Below are 17,120 nucleotides of genomic sequence, written 5' to 3'. Positions count from 1 at the left end.
TGGTCTCACTGCCTCTCTCTGCCTCTGTATCTGTGACTCAATTTTCGCTGCTGTTGTCGCATATAACCCCTTTTGGTTTGTCTTGCGACTAACATTTTTACCACAGCCGCCGCTGTTGTTGTTCTAGAAGGTATTGTTTTTGCCCAGATTTCCGGCATATTGAGTGGTTTTAAATATCAGCTTTTGTGTCTGTTCTTTTTTCACATTTACTTTTATATTGTTTTTATATCAAATACGAGTAGTTATTTAGCCCAACGCAAGCTTATCCCCCATTCCAAGCTGTCACCGCACACGCTGCTTTAGTAGCTTAACTGCAGCGCACTTGGCGTGGCATATTTTCTTTTTGTCCTTTATTTTTATCATGTGTTTTTTGTTTTTGTGTTTGCTTTTGAAAACCTTGAAAATGCGTTGCACTTTATTTTATGCTTTGTAGCGTTGCTTTTTTCTTCGCTTTTTATGTCGCCATGCATTTGTGACTGCCACAGAACGGAAGTGCGCCTCCTGCTACTCTTTGCGTTTGCCATGCTAGATACGAGTATTTGCTTGCCGTGCCTCATTGTGTCTCTTGCTCTTATTTTTTGTTTCTGCTCCAAAGTATCATCGTTTTTTCACGACTAATTCGCAATTTAGTTGGATTTAATTTAATTTTAGCTACAATTAATTTACCAACAGCCAATACTCCATCTTCTGCTGCATCGTTTGTTCCGCTCCCCCGCCGGCTTTTTCGCCACCGCCTGCAACTTTAGCAATTACTTTGACGTGTAGCAGCACTCGTCGGCAGCAGTTGGTCTGTTTGCTGCCACTCGTTAAATTGTTGCAAATATTTTAATCCAGTCAGTGTTGTTTGTTGCGCTTGTTGTTGCTGGCTGGTTTGCTTGATGGCAGCAGCCATTAAAAAGCGCCGCCGAATCACGATTTTTCTGTGCGCGCTGTGACTGGTTAACTGGCTGGATGCCTGATGTCTGTCGTGTCTGAATGTCTGCCTGCCTGCCTGCTTTACCTCCCATTGCTGTTCGTTGCATTGTCTGCTTTTGCAACACCACGCAACATTTCAATGTTGCACGCGCTGCTGCTCGGTGGCTGCTCTAGCTGATTGTTGCTCTATGCCTGGTGTTGGTTGGTTGGCTGACTGGCTGATGGCTGGTAGTTGGCGTGCAGAATCGCAGAAATAACTCGCGCAACTATCGAGTTTATGCATTTTTTCCAAGCGATTGAATTTTATTCATTGTGCCTGCTGCCTGGCAACAATCACTGTTGCTGCTGCTACTACCACAACATCCTTGCCAGCCTGTCTAGTTGCATATTTGAAGCTCCTTGTTGAGATTTGTCTACGCTTTACATGCTTGGTTGTTTTTTTTTTAGTTGTTTGCAACTCTAGTCAGCTATTATTCCACAAAAATCAACGATCGTGTTTGCCATCGTGTAATCCATCTTGTACACTTCTTTTTGCCTTTGTTGTTTTTTGTTTGCTGTGACCACGACTGTTGAATTTTTATTGCCAGTCACCAAATGAACCAAAAGTTTAGCGCGCCTGCTGCGGTCGCCTGCCACCTCTTGTCTATGTGCTGTCTATCTGCCGCTATGTATTGCTATGATTGTCGGACATCTCTACATTCTCTACACAGCACCCAACACGCCTGCCGGCTTGGCCTCTAGTTTCGCTTGGTAATCGTTTTCTTTTTTCACTTTACACTTTGCTGCGCTCCCTTTTGACGCTGCTCTTCCTCCCACCCACCGCCATGGCCTTGTTGCTATTCTTCTCCTGTCAACCTGCCGCCGCTTATCGCCTGCAAAGTTGTACTTTTTTCTTCGCATCGCTTGCTTGTTGCATGCCAATAATGTCGCATCTGCTTGGCTGTTTGCGTTTTTTTGGTATTTTTTTTTTTGCGGCTGCTGCCACAGACGCATCTTCTTCGATTCCCTGCCGCCATCAGGCAGTCATTCACTAGGTATGTAGGCCCTTTTTTGCTGTTCCTGCCTGCTCGCTTTGTTGCAATTTAAATTCCTTTGATTATTCAAAGCGATAAAATTGTTTTGTCCTTCACAAAAAGCATCTACAAAAGCGAGTGCAGAAACAAAAAACCGGCATGTTGCACATCAATCGCACTTGAAAATATTTAGCATCATGCTGTAGCGCTGTTTGCTGTCAACCTGCCGCCACGACCACACGGAAGCAGCCAGGGGAGATGTGTGAAAGGTTTTGTGATCTGAAGTTTTGGGGATTTTAAGTGGTAAAGGTGTAGTCTTCGTGCTGCTTTGCAAAGCAGTATTGATAAGCGCTAAATTGAGCTTAACTTTCTATGCTTGAATTTGAGTTGCTTTAAAAATCCTGTCTTAAAAAGTGTTTAATCTCAAATATTGAAATTGTATTGCTTTTGATGCTGAAAATGCCAATAGGGGTGTTCACCAAATTCAGCAACATCTTTGACAAGTTGCTTTAAGCAATCAGCTCTTTTGCCCTAGTGCCAGTTTACTTACTAAATTTTTTAAATAACGTGCTTGCAGTCCGAAAATGATCTTGTTGATCACTTTCAGGTGATCGTGTATACATTTCTAAATGATATTTTCGATCCTAGCCGCCCATTGGTATTAGCAATCGATCTTAAACCTCCGACACATTGAAGTCCGATAAATTTTCCAATTAAGTTTTCTAACCAGTCACTTAACTTCCCTAAGTGATCTTAGCCATCATGATCACTTATTTCAGGTTAGCAAATCGTCCATTATTTCTAGACGTTTTTCGCTGCTCTCAACTAATTTAGCGTTGTCTATCGTTATGCCATTTCAATAACTGATCCAAGTAATTTTTCTATTATGTAAGCCGCTCAAGTAATCGTGGAGAACTCGATCTGGTCTACAGAGTTTTACTTCTTAGTCGATACCTCTGTGTGACACATTACTCATAGCTAATTTGATCGTTTGAATTTGGATATAATTCCATTTTCAACTGATCTTGTCCCTCCTTATTGTATATTTCATGTTAGCAAGCGATCATGTAATTCCAAATCCGTTCTTTCGCTTAGGGTTATGTTTCAGCTAAAGATTTTCAAAACATTTTTCTATTGATGTCACCATTTTCTCACCGTAAGAGCTTCACAAGCTATCTTGTCAATCTTGATCGCCTTTATATTTTTAATGTATGATCGTGTAACTTTAAATCTGATCTCTTATTCATTGGACGCTCCTACTTTCTTGGTACTTTTCTAATTGATTGATTGTCGTATTTCCTTTTAGCAAGTGAGATTATTTCTGTAGATCTTCTGCTTTTTCCAGAGTTATATAGAGACTAAGGGAGTTTAAGACAGTTTTTGTGTTACTGATCTTACAATTTTATCGCTGTCAAAGCCCCAGAAGTGATCTTGCCAATCTTGCTCGCTTATTTTATGATGAAAACCGGTTAAATAATTCTGTTCGTTTGCTGAAAATAAAATCGACGCAATCTTTTTCTGGACAATTTTCTATTCGTATGCTCTTCATTTCGAATTCGCGCTATTTCATTTGCGATCGTCACTTGGTAACTAAAGTTTTGGAATTATATAACAATATAATCTGCTGCAATTGCTTTTCATTGGGGAAATATTAATTTTTCTGAATCGAAAATCCCCACTCATTTCCACCATTTTGCTACTCCATAAGATAACTCTAAACAACTCGTTTATTCTAAAATGTTTTCATCTCAGCCTCATTCAATTCTTGATTTTCTCCACAAACCAGCTAACAACAAAAAGGTTTTCAATACTTCGACCTACAAAACAAGCCAATGAATAGCTCATTTTTACTATTTATTTTAATTTTCATTTCCCCGCATTCATACCAACTTTTGTCTGCATTCCTGCTCTTACATTTTTCTGCTTCAATGTCACTTGTTAATCGCCGTTTTAAGTACATTGTAGACCTCGTTGGGCCTGCAGCATTCTCACTTCTCGTTTATCACTTCTTCCAATTTTCAATTCTGTATTCTCATATGGATACCAATCAACACCTGCTTTATACCTGCCATTCGATTTTTATGTGCCCTTTTGTATGAAAACTTTTTTTAATGCCTGCGCTTGGTGCTTGTATGTTAATGTTGCTATCGGCATTCAATTCATGACGATTTTCCCAGGCCGCCATGGCAGCAGAGATTTATGTTTCCTTTTTTTTGGGTAGAATAGTAAAATACTTTCCTCTTAGCATTTTCCATTTATTCTCTACTTTTTCGGCCAACTATGTACATATGTATTTATTGATCACCTTTGGCAGCTAAGAAATTGTTTTTTGTTCTTCGCATTTTTACCTAATTCTTGAAAATTCATTAAAAAGTCTCCTTTCAATGCAGTACATCTAATAATGGTTATTCAGTAGGGTCTAAAAATAAAGGCTAGTCTGCCGCTGTGGAATTTTAATTATGTTCTTTCATGCCCATCAAAAAAGGCAGAAAAATAAGAAAGAAATCACTGCCGCTGCGTCTTTGGCAACTCACCTTTTTTACCTTCTACCTATTTTTTATTTTGTATCCATAGAAAATCGAAATTTACTCCTACATAGCGCATCCTAATGATTCCACCGCATTACCACACGATTTTTCATTTTCCATTTCAAAGCAATCGCAATCGCAGCTTAAAAGACCAGCAACGGCCATACAATCCGCCTGCCTGCCCGCCTGCTTGCTTGCCTGCCTGCCTGCCAATGACGCGCAACGCCTCTTTTCTTTCAGCCGCTGCATGTTGCATGCTGCATGCACTGACTGCCATTTCACTTTTTGTCTGCAGCTTCTTCTCAAAACACACATTACTTACACACTCATGTAAATATGTATGTTTGCCTTGTTTTCTGCTGCCTGTGCGTGCATGTCCTGCTGTGCGCATCCTGTTGGGATTTCTACTTCTCCTTTCAAATATGTTTGCCTGCCTGTCTCTCCGCCTGCTTGCAACGGCGTACCACCTTCGCCGCCAACACCATCTATTCAAAGCTGTATGTTGCAAGTTTTGGTTTTGTTGATTGTATACGTCGTTGCATGTCGTTTGTAGATTTTTATCGCGATTTGTAATATTATTGCATTTTTTTTGAATGCCTCCTGCTTCGTCGCCGGCAACTCCCAACTTGTCGCATGTGGCTTTAAAGCGCTTTAATTTTATGCCACATGACTCGTTGACTCTTGTCAAGGATTAATTTCATTATTTAAGTTGTTGTTTCTGTTGCTGTTGAATTTTATGCGGCGTTGCGTGTTTTTTCGCCGACTGTCTTTCGTTTTATCGCTTGTTTTTTTCGTTTTTTGTTTTTGCTTACATTCTCTACTTTACGCCTGTCCAATGCTATCGGTCCAGCTGTCGTGCACCGGCTAACTAACCAACCAACCGACCGACCAACCAGTCTCTTTGATCGTAACAAGTTTTTAATTTAACATAAATTGCACAAAAATGTTGCTGTTGAGGATTCCGAGTGTCCACAAATGATACGTATTTGTATTGGTTTTGAGTACCTATGCGTATGGCACGTTTGGCTTAAATTAGTATTGCAGATTGTGTTGCTAGGGAAGTTGGACCCAAGTCCGTGGAATTGCGTCTACTTGCATAGTCAAGAATAGTTCTTGAGAACTGTAGTCGTACAATAAAAAAAAAAACGCACACATAGCTCAGGAGATCTACTTGCCGTTCGGTGTATCGCCATAACTTTTCTCTTTAAGATTTGCGCACTTCCACGAAAAATTCGCCGCATGAAAACACTTTCCTATCCAAATTCTTACATGTTACATATGTTTTAGAGATGCCACATCGAAATAAAAAAATCGATTCGAAATCAATATAATCGATGCAGGAAGAAATCGTCAAAAAATTAAACAGAAACTTTATAAGTTCGTAGCCCTACTTAAGAAAATGGTTATTTTGTTTAGAAATTTTCTTTTTCATCACAAAAGAAAAAAATATACTTTATTTCAAAATCAACAGTTATTTTAAAAAAGTATATTATACATACATTAGCTTAATAAAATTTATGTGCCTAAACTGACTTTTGCAATGCAGATTTTTTAATTTTGCATTTTTTTTTGTTTGCAATAATTCCATAAATATTACAAATAAAATTGTAGTACTTATTCAGTTTTAAAGCGCATTTTTATATGAAGAAAATGCCTGGCACAACAAAAAATTGCGATGAATCAATAATATTTTGCAGCCACTAAAAACTGGTACCAGTCTAAATGGGCTAAAAAACTAGAAAATACAATTAACTTCTAACAGCCTTTTTGGATCGATTCACGGATCGAATCGGAATTAAGAATTAAAAAAAAACAATGGAATCGGAAGGGCTCGATTAATAGATTTGCGATTTAATCGATTTAAAAACGGCATCTCTACTATGTACGCATGCTTAATGGCAAGTCATACATATCCTGTGTGTCTTTCAACATACTATCCTTCATACCATTAATCCTTGAAAATTATAAACTTCATCTGTTGTTTGTGTCGGGGGTTTCAACTTTCTCGGACTGCTTTTCTTTCTTTGAACCGGTTTGATACCATAGCTCAAACAATCTCCAGTCCTGTTTGTTAGCTGAGTGGGATTGAGCTGACATGTGAAGACGAGGTTGGTATCATAGAAGGGTCTCCACATACCGGACATTCATTGGAGATAGTTATTGGAGACGAGTCTAGACAAGTATCTGTTAAGACGGCTATAATATCCTCATCGTAAGTGGGCCAGAGTAGCGCGGGTCTCTCGTTGTAGTCGAAGCTCAGTGTCTGTAATATCACGGCATTCATAGGTGGAGAGTCCTGGTAGGTGACATCCCACCAGAAACTGTTTGCTGAGCATTTTGTTATGCTCCCTTACGGGAAGCATTTGGTCCTCACTTTGTAGGGAGTGCTCAGGCGATATCAGAAGGTATCCTGTCGCTGTCCGGAGTGCGGTGTTCTGCCAAGTATGTGGCTTCTTTCACTGCGTCTAACTAGTCTCCGTCGATGACCAAACAGTCCCAGCATAAGTAGTTTAGAACTGGCCGACCAATTGCCTCGTGTGTTGCCAGCAACGTTTCTTTGTCTGTGGCACAGGTGCTGCGCGCGAGTAACTTGAAGACCTTGTTGCGACTCTGTACTTTATTGACAATTGGTGTGCCATTAACGTGAAGCTTGACCTCCTCCATCGTCCAGGTGGTGAAGAGGTTCGCCGTTGATTTCGTTGGGGAGTGGGTTAGGCTCCTTGCAGTGAAGATGTGAAGTGTCCTCAATCTGACATTTCTTGACTTGCTTGCTTTAGACAGCCTCATACGTCGAGTGATTCAACCGATTTCGCTTATATTGCCCTCAGAAGCAGTCACCATTGCTGCTCGTTTGCAATCCTGTATTTTTTAACATTTTTATTACATTTTTTCATAATTTTGCTTATTCTCCCTTTGCATTTTATCATTTTTTCTCCTTTCTTGCTGTTGTTTACAGCCGCTTCTTAACATTTTAACCTCTACTTGTTGCTCTTCTCTACACCTACCAATTAATCTTTGCCAATGCCAAAACCAAAGTTGTTAGCCGCTTTGTTGCTGCAAGTGCTTGTTGCAAGTTGTTAAATGCTTATCTTTTAATTTTAACTCAATGGATCTGAGGTTTTCTACGTTTGTTGAGTTGACTTCATTGGTTGGCTGGCTGGCAGGCTGGCTGGCCGTGTTTCATCTTTTTCGAGAATACCTTTCTTCATTTTCTATTTTTTTCTTTCTCTTTACATTTCTTGATGCTGCTAAGCTTTGTCGAGCTATCATCGTCGTGTATTGCCTGAGTGGCTGTTGTGTTCTTAAGCTGTAGCTGTGCTTGTGGCTTTGGTAGTTGCTGCTGGCAGTTGTTAGTGTGGTTGTACCTATATACTATGGTTTTGTTTTCTTTTCGCAGCAACTTTTTTGATGCTTTTGTGCTTTTTCAAGCTGTTGCTTTTAAGTGTTATCCTTGTTTTTCAGGTTGTTGCCTCTTATTCGTGCCTTCAGTTTGATAAGCTGGCATTCTTCTGTTCACTTATTCGTTTTGCTGATATGAAAATATGGCTAGTGTGTGATATGTTTCGAAATGAGATTCCTTACTGTTACTTGGAAGTTTGGTTAATCGTTGTTGTGACAATTTTTATTTTTTTTTTTGTGTTTTACCACAAATCTCAATCAAACTAATTAACCCAAAAATTCCTTCAATAAATTTTTGGTCATTCGCGTTGTAATACACCTTTTCATTGTCAACTATAGGAAATACAGTTATACATACGCTTGCAACACGACTGCCACAGAACTCACTCGATCGGCCAGTGACAAGTGGTCAGCAGCGTATGCAGTCAACCTAGTTGGCTGCTGGAAGGCACTTGACCAGTTGTTAACCAAGCATTCAGTCAGCTAATTGTACTAACCATCCAACTCTGTTGGTCAACTAGTACAACCCACTGAGGTTTCTCTCGCTCGCGGACAATCAGTTTGGCAACATAAAGCTTAGTGTGACAGCTAAGTCAATTCTAACTAGCAACACTAAATATCCAAAAAATGTCAATTTGTGTTGAGAATTAGTGAATTTTGTTTCGATTTTTTTTTTGTGGGCAACATGTTGTAGCAACTGCCAACCGGTTGTGGCGGCGCGCAGGCAAGAAAAGCAGACGTTGAGTACTGAGCGGTCCAACGACGAATTCCTGTGCGCTTGTGAGTTTTTTACGAGTTCACCAAATACGCCACAGCAACGCTCACAAATTAACTTAATTAATTAACAAGCAAATATAGCTAGTGGAAAAAATTATATTAAAAAGAAGGAAAAAAATAAATAAAAAAATATATATATAAAAAGAACGTTGCAGGCAAAATGTGTGGCTCCAAAAATCACAGCGTGCTGGCACCTGTTCTACAGCAATTTTTTGTTGGTTTTTGGCAATTTTTTCGCGGCGCAGCAGCAGCGCAGCCAGCCCACTACTGCAAGAGCTAAAAATGCTAATGTAAAAAATTAAAAAAAAAAAAAATTGAAAAAAGTTAGGAAAAAATGGCTGAGCGCATGTGCTGGGTCGTCAAGTCGCCAACGTGCAGCAGCTGGCTGAGTGACTGGAACTGGCTTTAAGTTGCACGCGTACACAAACATTGCGTTTTTTGTGTGTGTCACAGCATGTTTGGGCAGCAGCCAGTGTGGCATGTGGCACACGGGTACTATTTGTAGTCATACAAATACACATACAAAGACACACACACACACACACAATCATTCACACAAAACGAGAGCTTACTAAGCTTGGCATTCCAATGGTTTTTCGGAATTTTTGCGTGGCACCTTCCTCGGCCTTTATATGTACAAATGTATGTAGGTACAAGCGAGTACTTGTGGCAATCAGCTAAAAGCTTTGCACATTTGCGTTTGCTATTTACTGCGGCTGCTAATGTCGTGTCTTGTTGCTGTCGCAACTTTTTATAATTTTGTTGTAATTTAGATATTTTTTTTTTATAATTTCTGCTGCGCTGCTTTTGTTGTTTTGAACGCTTGCCGGCGACCGCATTAACCAAGTCAACATGCTCGTTTGCATTTTTGCGTCCCTCACATAACTACGCACACTTGGTTGCTTATTTTTATTGCTTTGCTGCAACATACATGTGTATGGGGTTTGACGACCACAACGGCGTCGATATTTGTTGCCAGCGCCACAGTACGCCAAGCCGACCCAACACACAACACACAGCACAGCAAGTGGCCGCGCATGCGCACAGTTGGAATTGTAGTATGACAGGTTATTAGACGCACATTTTTTATGCAGTTTTTTTTTTAGTACTTATTGCTGTTGTTGTTTTTATCTCGCAAATATGCAGCAGCTAAACTTACGCACATTGCAGTGGAAATATAAAAAAAAAAAATTAAATAATGTAAGAAATATATTAAAATTTTGCAAGCCTTTCAAATTGATAGCTGACCGTTGGTCGACGGCGGCGGCATATGAAGAAAAGTAGTTGAAAAAGACAACAACAAAAAAGTGATTTAAAATCTCCTGGGAGACGTCGTTAATTTTTGCGCGTTTGCTAATTTGATTTCCTACATTTTCGCATTATATTCACGCTATGTCGCCTTTGAGAGATTTTCTACGCTCTGCTGCCTTTTTTATGTTTGTGATAAGCGCCGTAACTGGTTGTGACAGCTCGCTTGCAATTCCGCGTGTGTTGCATGCATGCTGGGAATTTGTGTGCCCACTGCCGCGCCCCGGTTGTCAGTTTGGACTGATAAGAGTGAAATTTTTGTTTGGCGGATTGAAATTAGAAATTTGTTGGGATTGTTTAGTTTGGTTTTTGTGGTTGTAGTTGTGATTGGGGTAATTGGGTTAAACCGCATTTGAAGCGAGAGATGGGAAAAATACAAAAAAGTTGGAACATAAAATGCAAAATTTAGGGGATATCATTATACAAATTGAAAAATAAATATATGCAAAAGTAATCGCAATGAACCGAATTGTAAAAATCCGAATTTGCGAATGAAATTCAAAATTTAAAAACTTAAAATATTGAGGGACGTTCGAAAAGAAATGCAAACAAAAATGTAAATTAAAGGACAGACACATACATACACACAAAATAAAAAATTGCAATTAATAAAAATTAAAAATAAAGAAGATAAAAAAATGTTTAAATCAAAACCAAATAAGAAACTAAAAAGATAATTTAAAAAAGTATGTAATTAGAAAAATTAAAAATAAAATAAATAAATAAAAATAATATATAGTATTTATAAATGAGAATAAATATAATATAAGAAATAAAAAATAAAAAAGAAAGAAATTAAATGATAGGAATAAAAAATAAAATAATTAAAAAGGAATTAATAAAACAAATATGAATAAACAAATAATAAAACAAAAGTAAGAATAAGTAAATAAGTAAAACACAATTAAAAAAGTAGAAATAAATATAAAGAACTCAATAATAAAAATTAATTAAATTAAATTAATTGTTTTTGTTATGTTTATTTTTTTAGTTACGCTCATTTGATAATTAAGAAAAATAAAAACCAAAAAGAAATAAAAGTAATAATAATAAGTAAAGGAAATTTAAAATTAAAAAGAATTAAAACAATCAAAACACTTAAAGATACAAAAAAATATAATTACAAAATTAAAATTATGTAATAATAAAAAATTAATACAAAAAATTAAGTTTATAGAAACACAATAAAATTATGTAAAAACAAAAAATGTACGCCTTGTTCATTTCAAACAATTTTTATTATGCTCTTAATGAATCTCAAATAATAAACTCAAAAAGTAAATGTTATAGGTACTAAAATAGTTTTACCTTGAAAAGATGAGTTTCAAAAATCAAAAAAAAATCAAAACTAAAAAAAAAAATCTTAACGCGTGCATAACCCCAGCACCACAACGAGCAAAGAGCGTTTTCGCTTTTTCTCTACACGTTTTCAACAACTCAGTCCAGCCCATAGAATACACGTAAATAAAAAATACCATGTTCCCTGCTGCTTGCCAAAAGCAATTTCTCGGTCGCGCTTGCACTATCATTTCAAGTAGATCTCGTTTAAGTGCAATGAAAATTAAATGCAGCAGCAGCGGCAAAAATATCTACCGAAAGCAAACAAAAACACCTTCACCGCGAACACTTTTGCTTTTTACACGGTGCATTCATACGTCGTCAGCTACTTGCCAATGCCATAAACTACGACCGGCGGAAAGTAAGAATGGCAGTAATAGCAGCAGCGACAACAAGAACAACAACAACAACAATTTTAGCTACTTGCACCTACAATAAAAGGGGAACAATTTGACGAGGAGCATAACTTCGTAGGTTTCAACTTCCACACAGCTGCGCCTGTCAGCTAAGCTACATTACATAGCCAGTATAGTGATAGCCAAGTTCGTTGCTTAAGTCTTTCGTTCTTGGTAGTGCATGGCTAATATTAACCTCCAAAATCCTCTATGAAATTGTTGTTTATTGTTATTGCTGATCACTGCGGCGTGGCTATTATGTTGCTTAGTTGCAGTTTGCTTGTATATATGTATGTATGTAGGTATATATTCTTTCGTGCTACCCTCTTTGATAGGTACAATCGAGTTCTTGTACCCAACCCTCGCAAATTCTAGGCTGCCTCAAAGTGCTATTAGTTGTTGGAAATTACCTTTACCTTTTCTTTCTTTTTTTTTACAGCTTTTACTATATTTTCTTGGCTTGTTGTTGTAGAAGTTTCTGCTTCTTTCTTTTTTTTTTAGCGCTCGAACCACCTTCTTCGTACCCTTTCGGCTGCCTACCCGGTGCAATACCAGCAACATTCAGCAGTGGTCGCGTGTGTAATAATGTGGTTTGGTTGAGTGGCACTTGCATATTGCAAGCAAGCATATACACATTGATGCATACATACAAGCACATAAGTATGTATATATGTATGTATATGGAAAACGTGCTAATGTATTAGTATTTAGTTTTTGGTGTTATTGTTTTTTCTTTGTCGCTGGCCATGCGGGAGATTTATGCCGCATTCAACATTAACCGCCGCCGTGTGCCTTTGCAGTTGTAATTTGATGTTGCCCACAAAATTATTGTTGTTTTTATATGTGCTTTTTCCAATTTTTGCATTTATTGTCATGTTTTTTTTAGACTCTGTTGCTGACTCTTTTGCCACGCCACCTCAATTCACCAGTCATGCACCTGCAATTTACTTTATAGACCATAGCCGGTTGTATTTGTATGTGTGCAATGTGCGCACACGCATCCATACATACATGTTTGCGAACATATACTCGCTCACATTTGTCGCCGTATTATGTTCCTACAGTTACAAATGTTGCTGTGGCAGCTTCACTCGTTGCGGCGGACCGGTCTTTAGCAGTCAATTTAGTATGTTGACGCTTAGCACCGGCCAATCTTCGTTGCCGTCCTCGGCTTTAGCGATGCATGCGCGTCCGATACTCGATGGTTGGCTATCGACAGCGGCGGCAACAATTGAATTATTTTTTTAATATGTTCAGTATGTTGCTATTTTTTTAAGCTTCTTCTTCGCCTATGTGTTGTAGTTACGTTTATTTAATTTTTGTTGTTGTACCAAGTTTTTAACGCTATAAACATGTTTCTGGCGGCTGCAAGTTTCAAAAAGTTTCAGCAACATTTTCAGTTCAGATATCTATTTATTTTTTGTTCAAAGAAACTGCAAATTTTCTTGTTTTATATATTTTGAGCCAAGTTTATAACGATAGCAACATGTTGCTGGCGGCTGCAAGTTTCAAAAACTTTCAGTAACAGGTTTTTTTTTGTTTAAAGAAACCTAAAATTTTCATATTTGAAATATTTTAAACCAAGCTTATAACGCTGGTAAAATGTTGCTGCTACTAGTTTCAAAAAATTTCAGCAACATTTTCAGTTTCAGATTTTTATAGAAACTTAAAATTTATTTATTTTAGATATTTTGAACTAATTTGCAACATTAACTTTATAAAATACAAAAATTTGCTTCCGAGATGTTGCAGATTTTACCAACATTCCTACAGTACACTTTTTGGCCTAATTAAAGCTTCGAAAAGCATCTAAAATGAAATTTGGAAGTTTTATTGACGCACATATGCGTATATATACAAAACTGTTGCAAGTTGAAAAGGCGAGTGCAACATGTTGCCAGACTCCGTTGACATACTTTCACGAAATTTTTAATTTGCTAGTGCATTTCACCGCTAATCTACATACATACATATATATATATATATATTAAGTTAAGGAAAATAGTTCACAGTCGGAAACATGTTGCTATGCTCCATCATGCATTTCGCTATGTTGCTGTACCATCAATATAATAATTTTTGCTTACAAACGCTAACCTCCACTTGAAATTTTTGTGTCGGCTTGTCACTGGAGAAACTTAGATTGAGCTCTGCGTAGTTTCAATATCGAGAAAAAATCTCACTGCTCTGCTTTCCTTAGAAATCGTGCTAATTATAACTTTGAGAAAAATGAAAGATTAACAAATCTGCTACATCAGAAAAGAAGCATATTCTTGTAGCGCCTAAAACACATTTAGATAAGATCTGTAATCTAAAGCCACTCCAACAAACTTGTGTACCTAAGTATCTTTATATCGCTGCTTTACTGCTTTCATATGGCTGCTGTAGGCACTCACTACAGGTAGATGAAACGAAAGAAGCAAGCCAGTGCAATATTTTAATACACTGATGTGCGCATCTGCCTGCAACACGACAGCGATAAGAACCTTCTGCATGCCACATCTACTTACATAAATCGCATCCAAAGTTGTGCATTGTATTATGTTGCGCGCTTGCATTTCTTCACGGCTCGGCCTCTCATTTTCACTAATGCGCAATAATTAATCTTCATTTAATAACCAAACGAGCAGACAGACAAGCGAGTAGCCAGTCGTCGTACACAATCAAGCGTACACTTATGCAGTGATAACTATAGTTATACTACTACTGGCTGCAGCATCTTTGTTGCGGCTTTCTCATCAACTGCGAGCAAAAATACAAGAAAAAAAAAATCAGATAAAAAAATATTCACAAGCCTCGCTGCAGCCTGAGAACTTCTTTTGACTGCGCTTTGTGCAACCTTAAATAATAAATAATTTTTACGGCTTGATCTTTTCGTTTTTTTTTTTTACTTCATTATTTTCATGTTCTTAGTTCATTCTGTGCCCTGCCCTGCTTGCTGCCAAAATCTCTGCATTATCTTGATTTCTTATGCATCGCCCGTTTAGTTTTTTGTGTATTCCCTTCTGTCGGGGACCTCTGAGCGCACTGAACTCCATTCGTTGTTCGCCTCTTGCCGCTGTGCTAATCACCTGTCTGCCTGTTTGGCAGAAATTTCAGCACAACTTTATTACTAAAATAACTGCCTGTTTTTTTTTTTTGTATTTTCTCCAAACTTGCCGCCTAAAATGCTATTTATGTATAGCGATATTAATTTAATGCATCTTGAGGAGCCAACTATGCATCTGCAATAAAGGTACATAGCAATGTACAGTCTCAGCTAATTTTCGTTTTATTTTAACATTTCTCGCTCATCATTTAATTAGCGTTTCTTCATGGTAGCCATATCATAATCATTAAAATAAGAAAAAAATAGTTACAAAAAAGGAAAAATTGCCATACTATGAAAGCATTTCTTCGCGTGCCCTTTTGTGCTCTCAATCAGAAAATTTTTAATTTTCTAAAATTTTTGTTTGTCATTAAATTTTTTTATTTTATTTTTTTTTTTGTTACTCATGCTAATGAATGTTTTTTTAATTTCTTTTACAGATTTACTAATCCAACGTTTGTCGCTGCAACAAGTGCTCGAAGTTTCACCCGAGTGGAAAACAAATAAAAGCGAAGCTCAATACACTTGGCTGGAGTATGATTTTCGCGTCACTTGCGATGCGCATTACTATGGTTCAGGCTGTGCGAATCTGTGTAGGCCACGTGATGATCCATTTGGACATTACACCTGCTCTGAGTCTGGTGAGATTATCTGCTTGACTGGATGGCAGGGAGATTATTGTGATAAAGGTACGTTGCGAATTAACAACAATATACAAAATGAAATTTAAATTATACTTGTGTTAGTAAAAAATTTAAAAAATTAAAGTCTAAAAATTTAACTTAAAGAAATTTAAAATATGTAAATGTAAATGAAAATAATAACATGAAAACATAACTATACAAAATAAAAAAGTAATAATAAATTTCATCCATTATTTAAAACAAATTATGTAAAAAAATAAACGAACAAAAAAATTAAAAATAAATAAAATTGAAACAAAAAATTAAAAATGCTAGGTAAAAAAAGTAGTAGAAACAACAAAAAACATTTAAAATGAAAAACTAAAGATATAAAGATTAAACTAAATAAAAAATTAAAAAATTAGATAATTAAAAATAAATAAAATAAGAAAAAAATATACAGTAGACGCTCGCTAATTAGAACCACTTTGTTGTTAAGTACATAATTCTAATTTCTGCGATATTATTTTTTTAATAAGAATATATCATTGCATTAATTAAACAAGCGGGCAATACAAATAAATTGGTGATCCCCCTTTTAAGTTTTACTTTATTAAAACAAAATGCAACTAATTAGGGGTTTCCTGTGGTCAAATCAAAACAAAATATACACCCTGAGAAATTAGAATTTTTAATTAAAATTTCAGAGCGTTTAATGATGCGCAAACTCTAATTCTAATTTCTGGAAGATTCGATAATAAAAACGAAAATAATAAAAAATAAAATAAGGAAATAAAAACGAAAATTATAAAAAAAGCAAATAATAAAAAATAAAAAAGGAAAAGCAATAAAAAATGAAATAGTAAAAATGAATAAAAAAGGATAATAAAAAAAATAAAAAGCAAAATAATAAAAACAATAAAAAAAGGAAAAAATAAAAACAATAAAAAAAGGAAAAAATAAAAACAAAATACAAAAGGCATGTATTAAGAATTAAAAAAAAATAAAATTATCAAAAATACACTCAGTGCACGCTCGATAACGTTAACCAATTAAAACCAGCGGGTGTCTTTTGCGAATTTGTTCTTTTTAGCGAATCTCAAACTTAACGCAAAAAATGTCCGTATGTTATCCCAATTATGTATTTTTAAATGGGTAATTACATTTGCGAAACAACATTTAATGAATTTATTAAAAAAAAAACGCAATTATACAGTGTTCACAGAAGTGCTCATATCTGTATAGAAAATAATAAAAACAGACTATACAAAATAAAAAGAAATAATAAAAATAACCATTTATGAAAACACTATAAAAAAATAGTTAAAAAAGCAAATACAAAAAAAAAATCCATAAAAGTTTTATGATCAGAAACAATTAATAAATAATAAAAAAAAAAAANCAATTAATAAATAATAAAAAAAAAAAAATAGCAAAGAAAAACCAAAAAATTTAAGGGAGCAAATGTTTCCCTTAATTTTTTTCTACAATCGAACATACTTCCATATGTACATAGTTTTTTTTTTAAATGCCTCACTGCCGTTAATGGCTACAGAACCGTGCTTCCAGTTTTAAAAAACTTTTTTCCCTAACTACAGTTACCCATCGCTTGCACGCACTTCGAACCAAAAAAGTAAACTCCCGTCAGTTTTATTCATATGTATCTACATACATTCGCTGCAGAAGCACGCATATCCGATCGTTCATTCATTCGACAAATCGCTCATTTCCTCCTT

At 36.2% G+C, this 17,120-nt stretch overlaps 1 protein-coding gene across 1 annotated transcript in view; it reads left to right on the top strand.

Annotated features, from left to right (window-relative positions):
* The window catches only part of Delta (neurogenic locus protein delta), a gene marked incomplete at its 5' end in the record, with an annotated part of 61,139 nt that overhangs the window by 10,643 nt on the left and 33,376 nt on the right, over nucleotides 1–17,120 (top strand). The window contains one exon of the mRNA XM_017620921.1: nucleotides 15,202–15,450. Coding sequence (XP_017476410.1) covers nucleotides 15,202–15,450 — 249 coding nt within the window. The remainder of the gene's footprint in view (nucleotides 1–15,201; nucleotides 15,451–17,120) is intronic.

This window comes from Rhagoletis zephyria, unplaced genomic scaffold, assembly GCF_001687245.7.
Source record: "Rhagoletis zephyria isolate East Lansing unplaced genomic scaffold, Rhagoletis_zephyria_1.1 Rzeph_scaffold_02290, whole genome shotgun sequence".
In the NCBI taxonomy this organism is placed as follows: domain Eukaryota; kingdom Metazoa; phylum Arthropoda; class Insecta; order Diptera; family Tephritidae; genus Rhagoletis; species Rhagoletis zephyria.
Note: the sequence above shows the minus strand (reverse complement) of the source record. Positions and strands in the feature narration are given on the sequence as shown.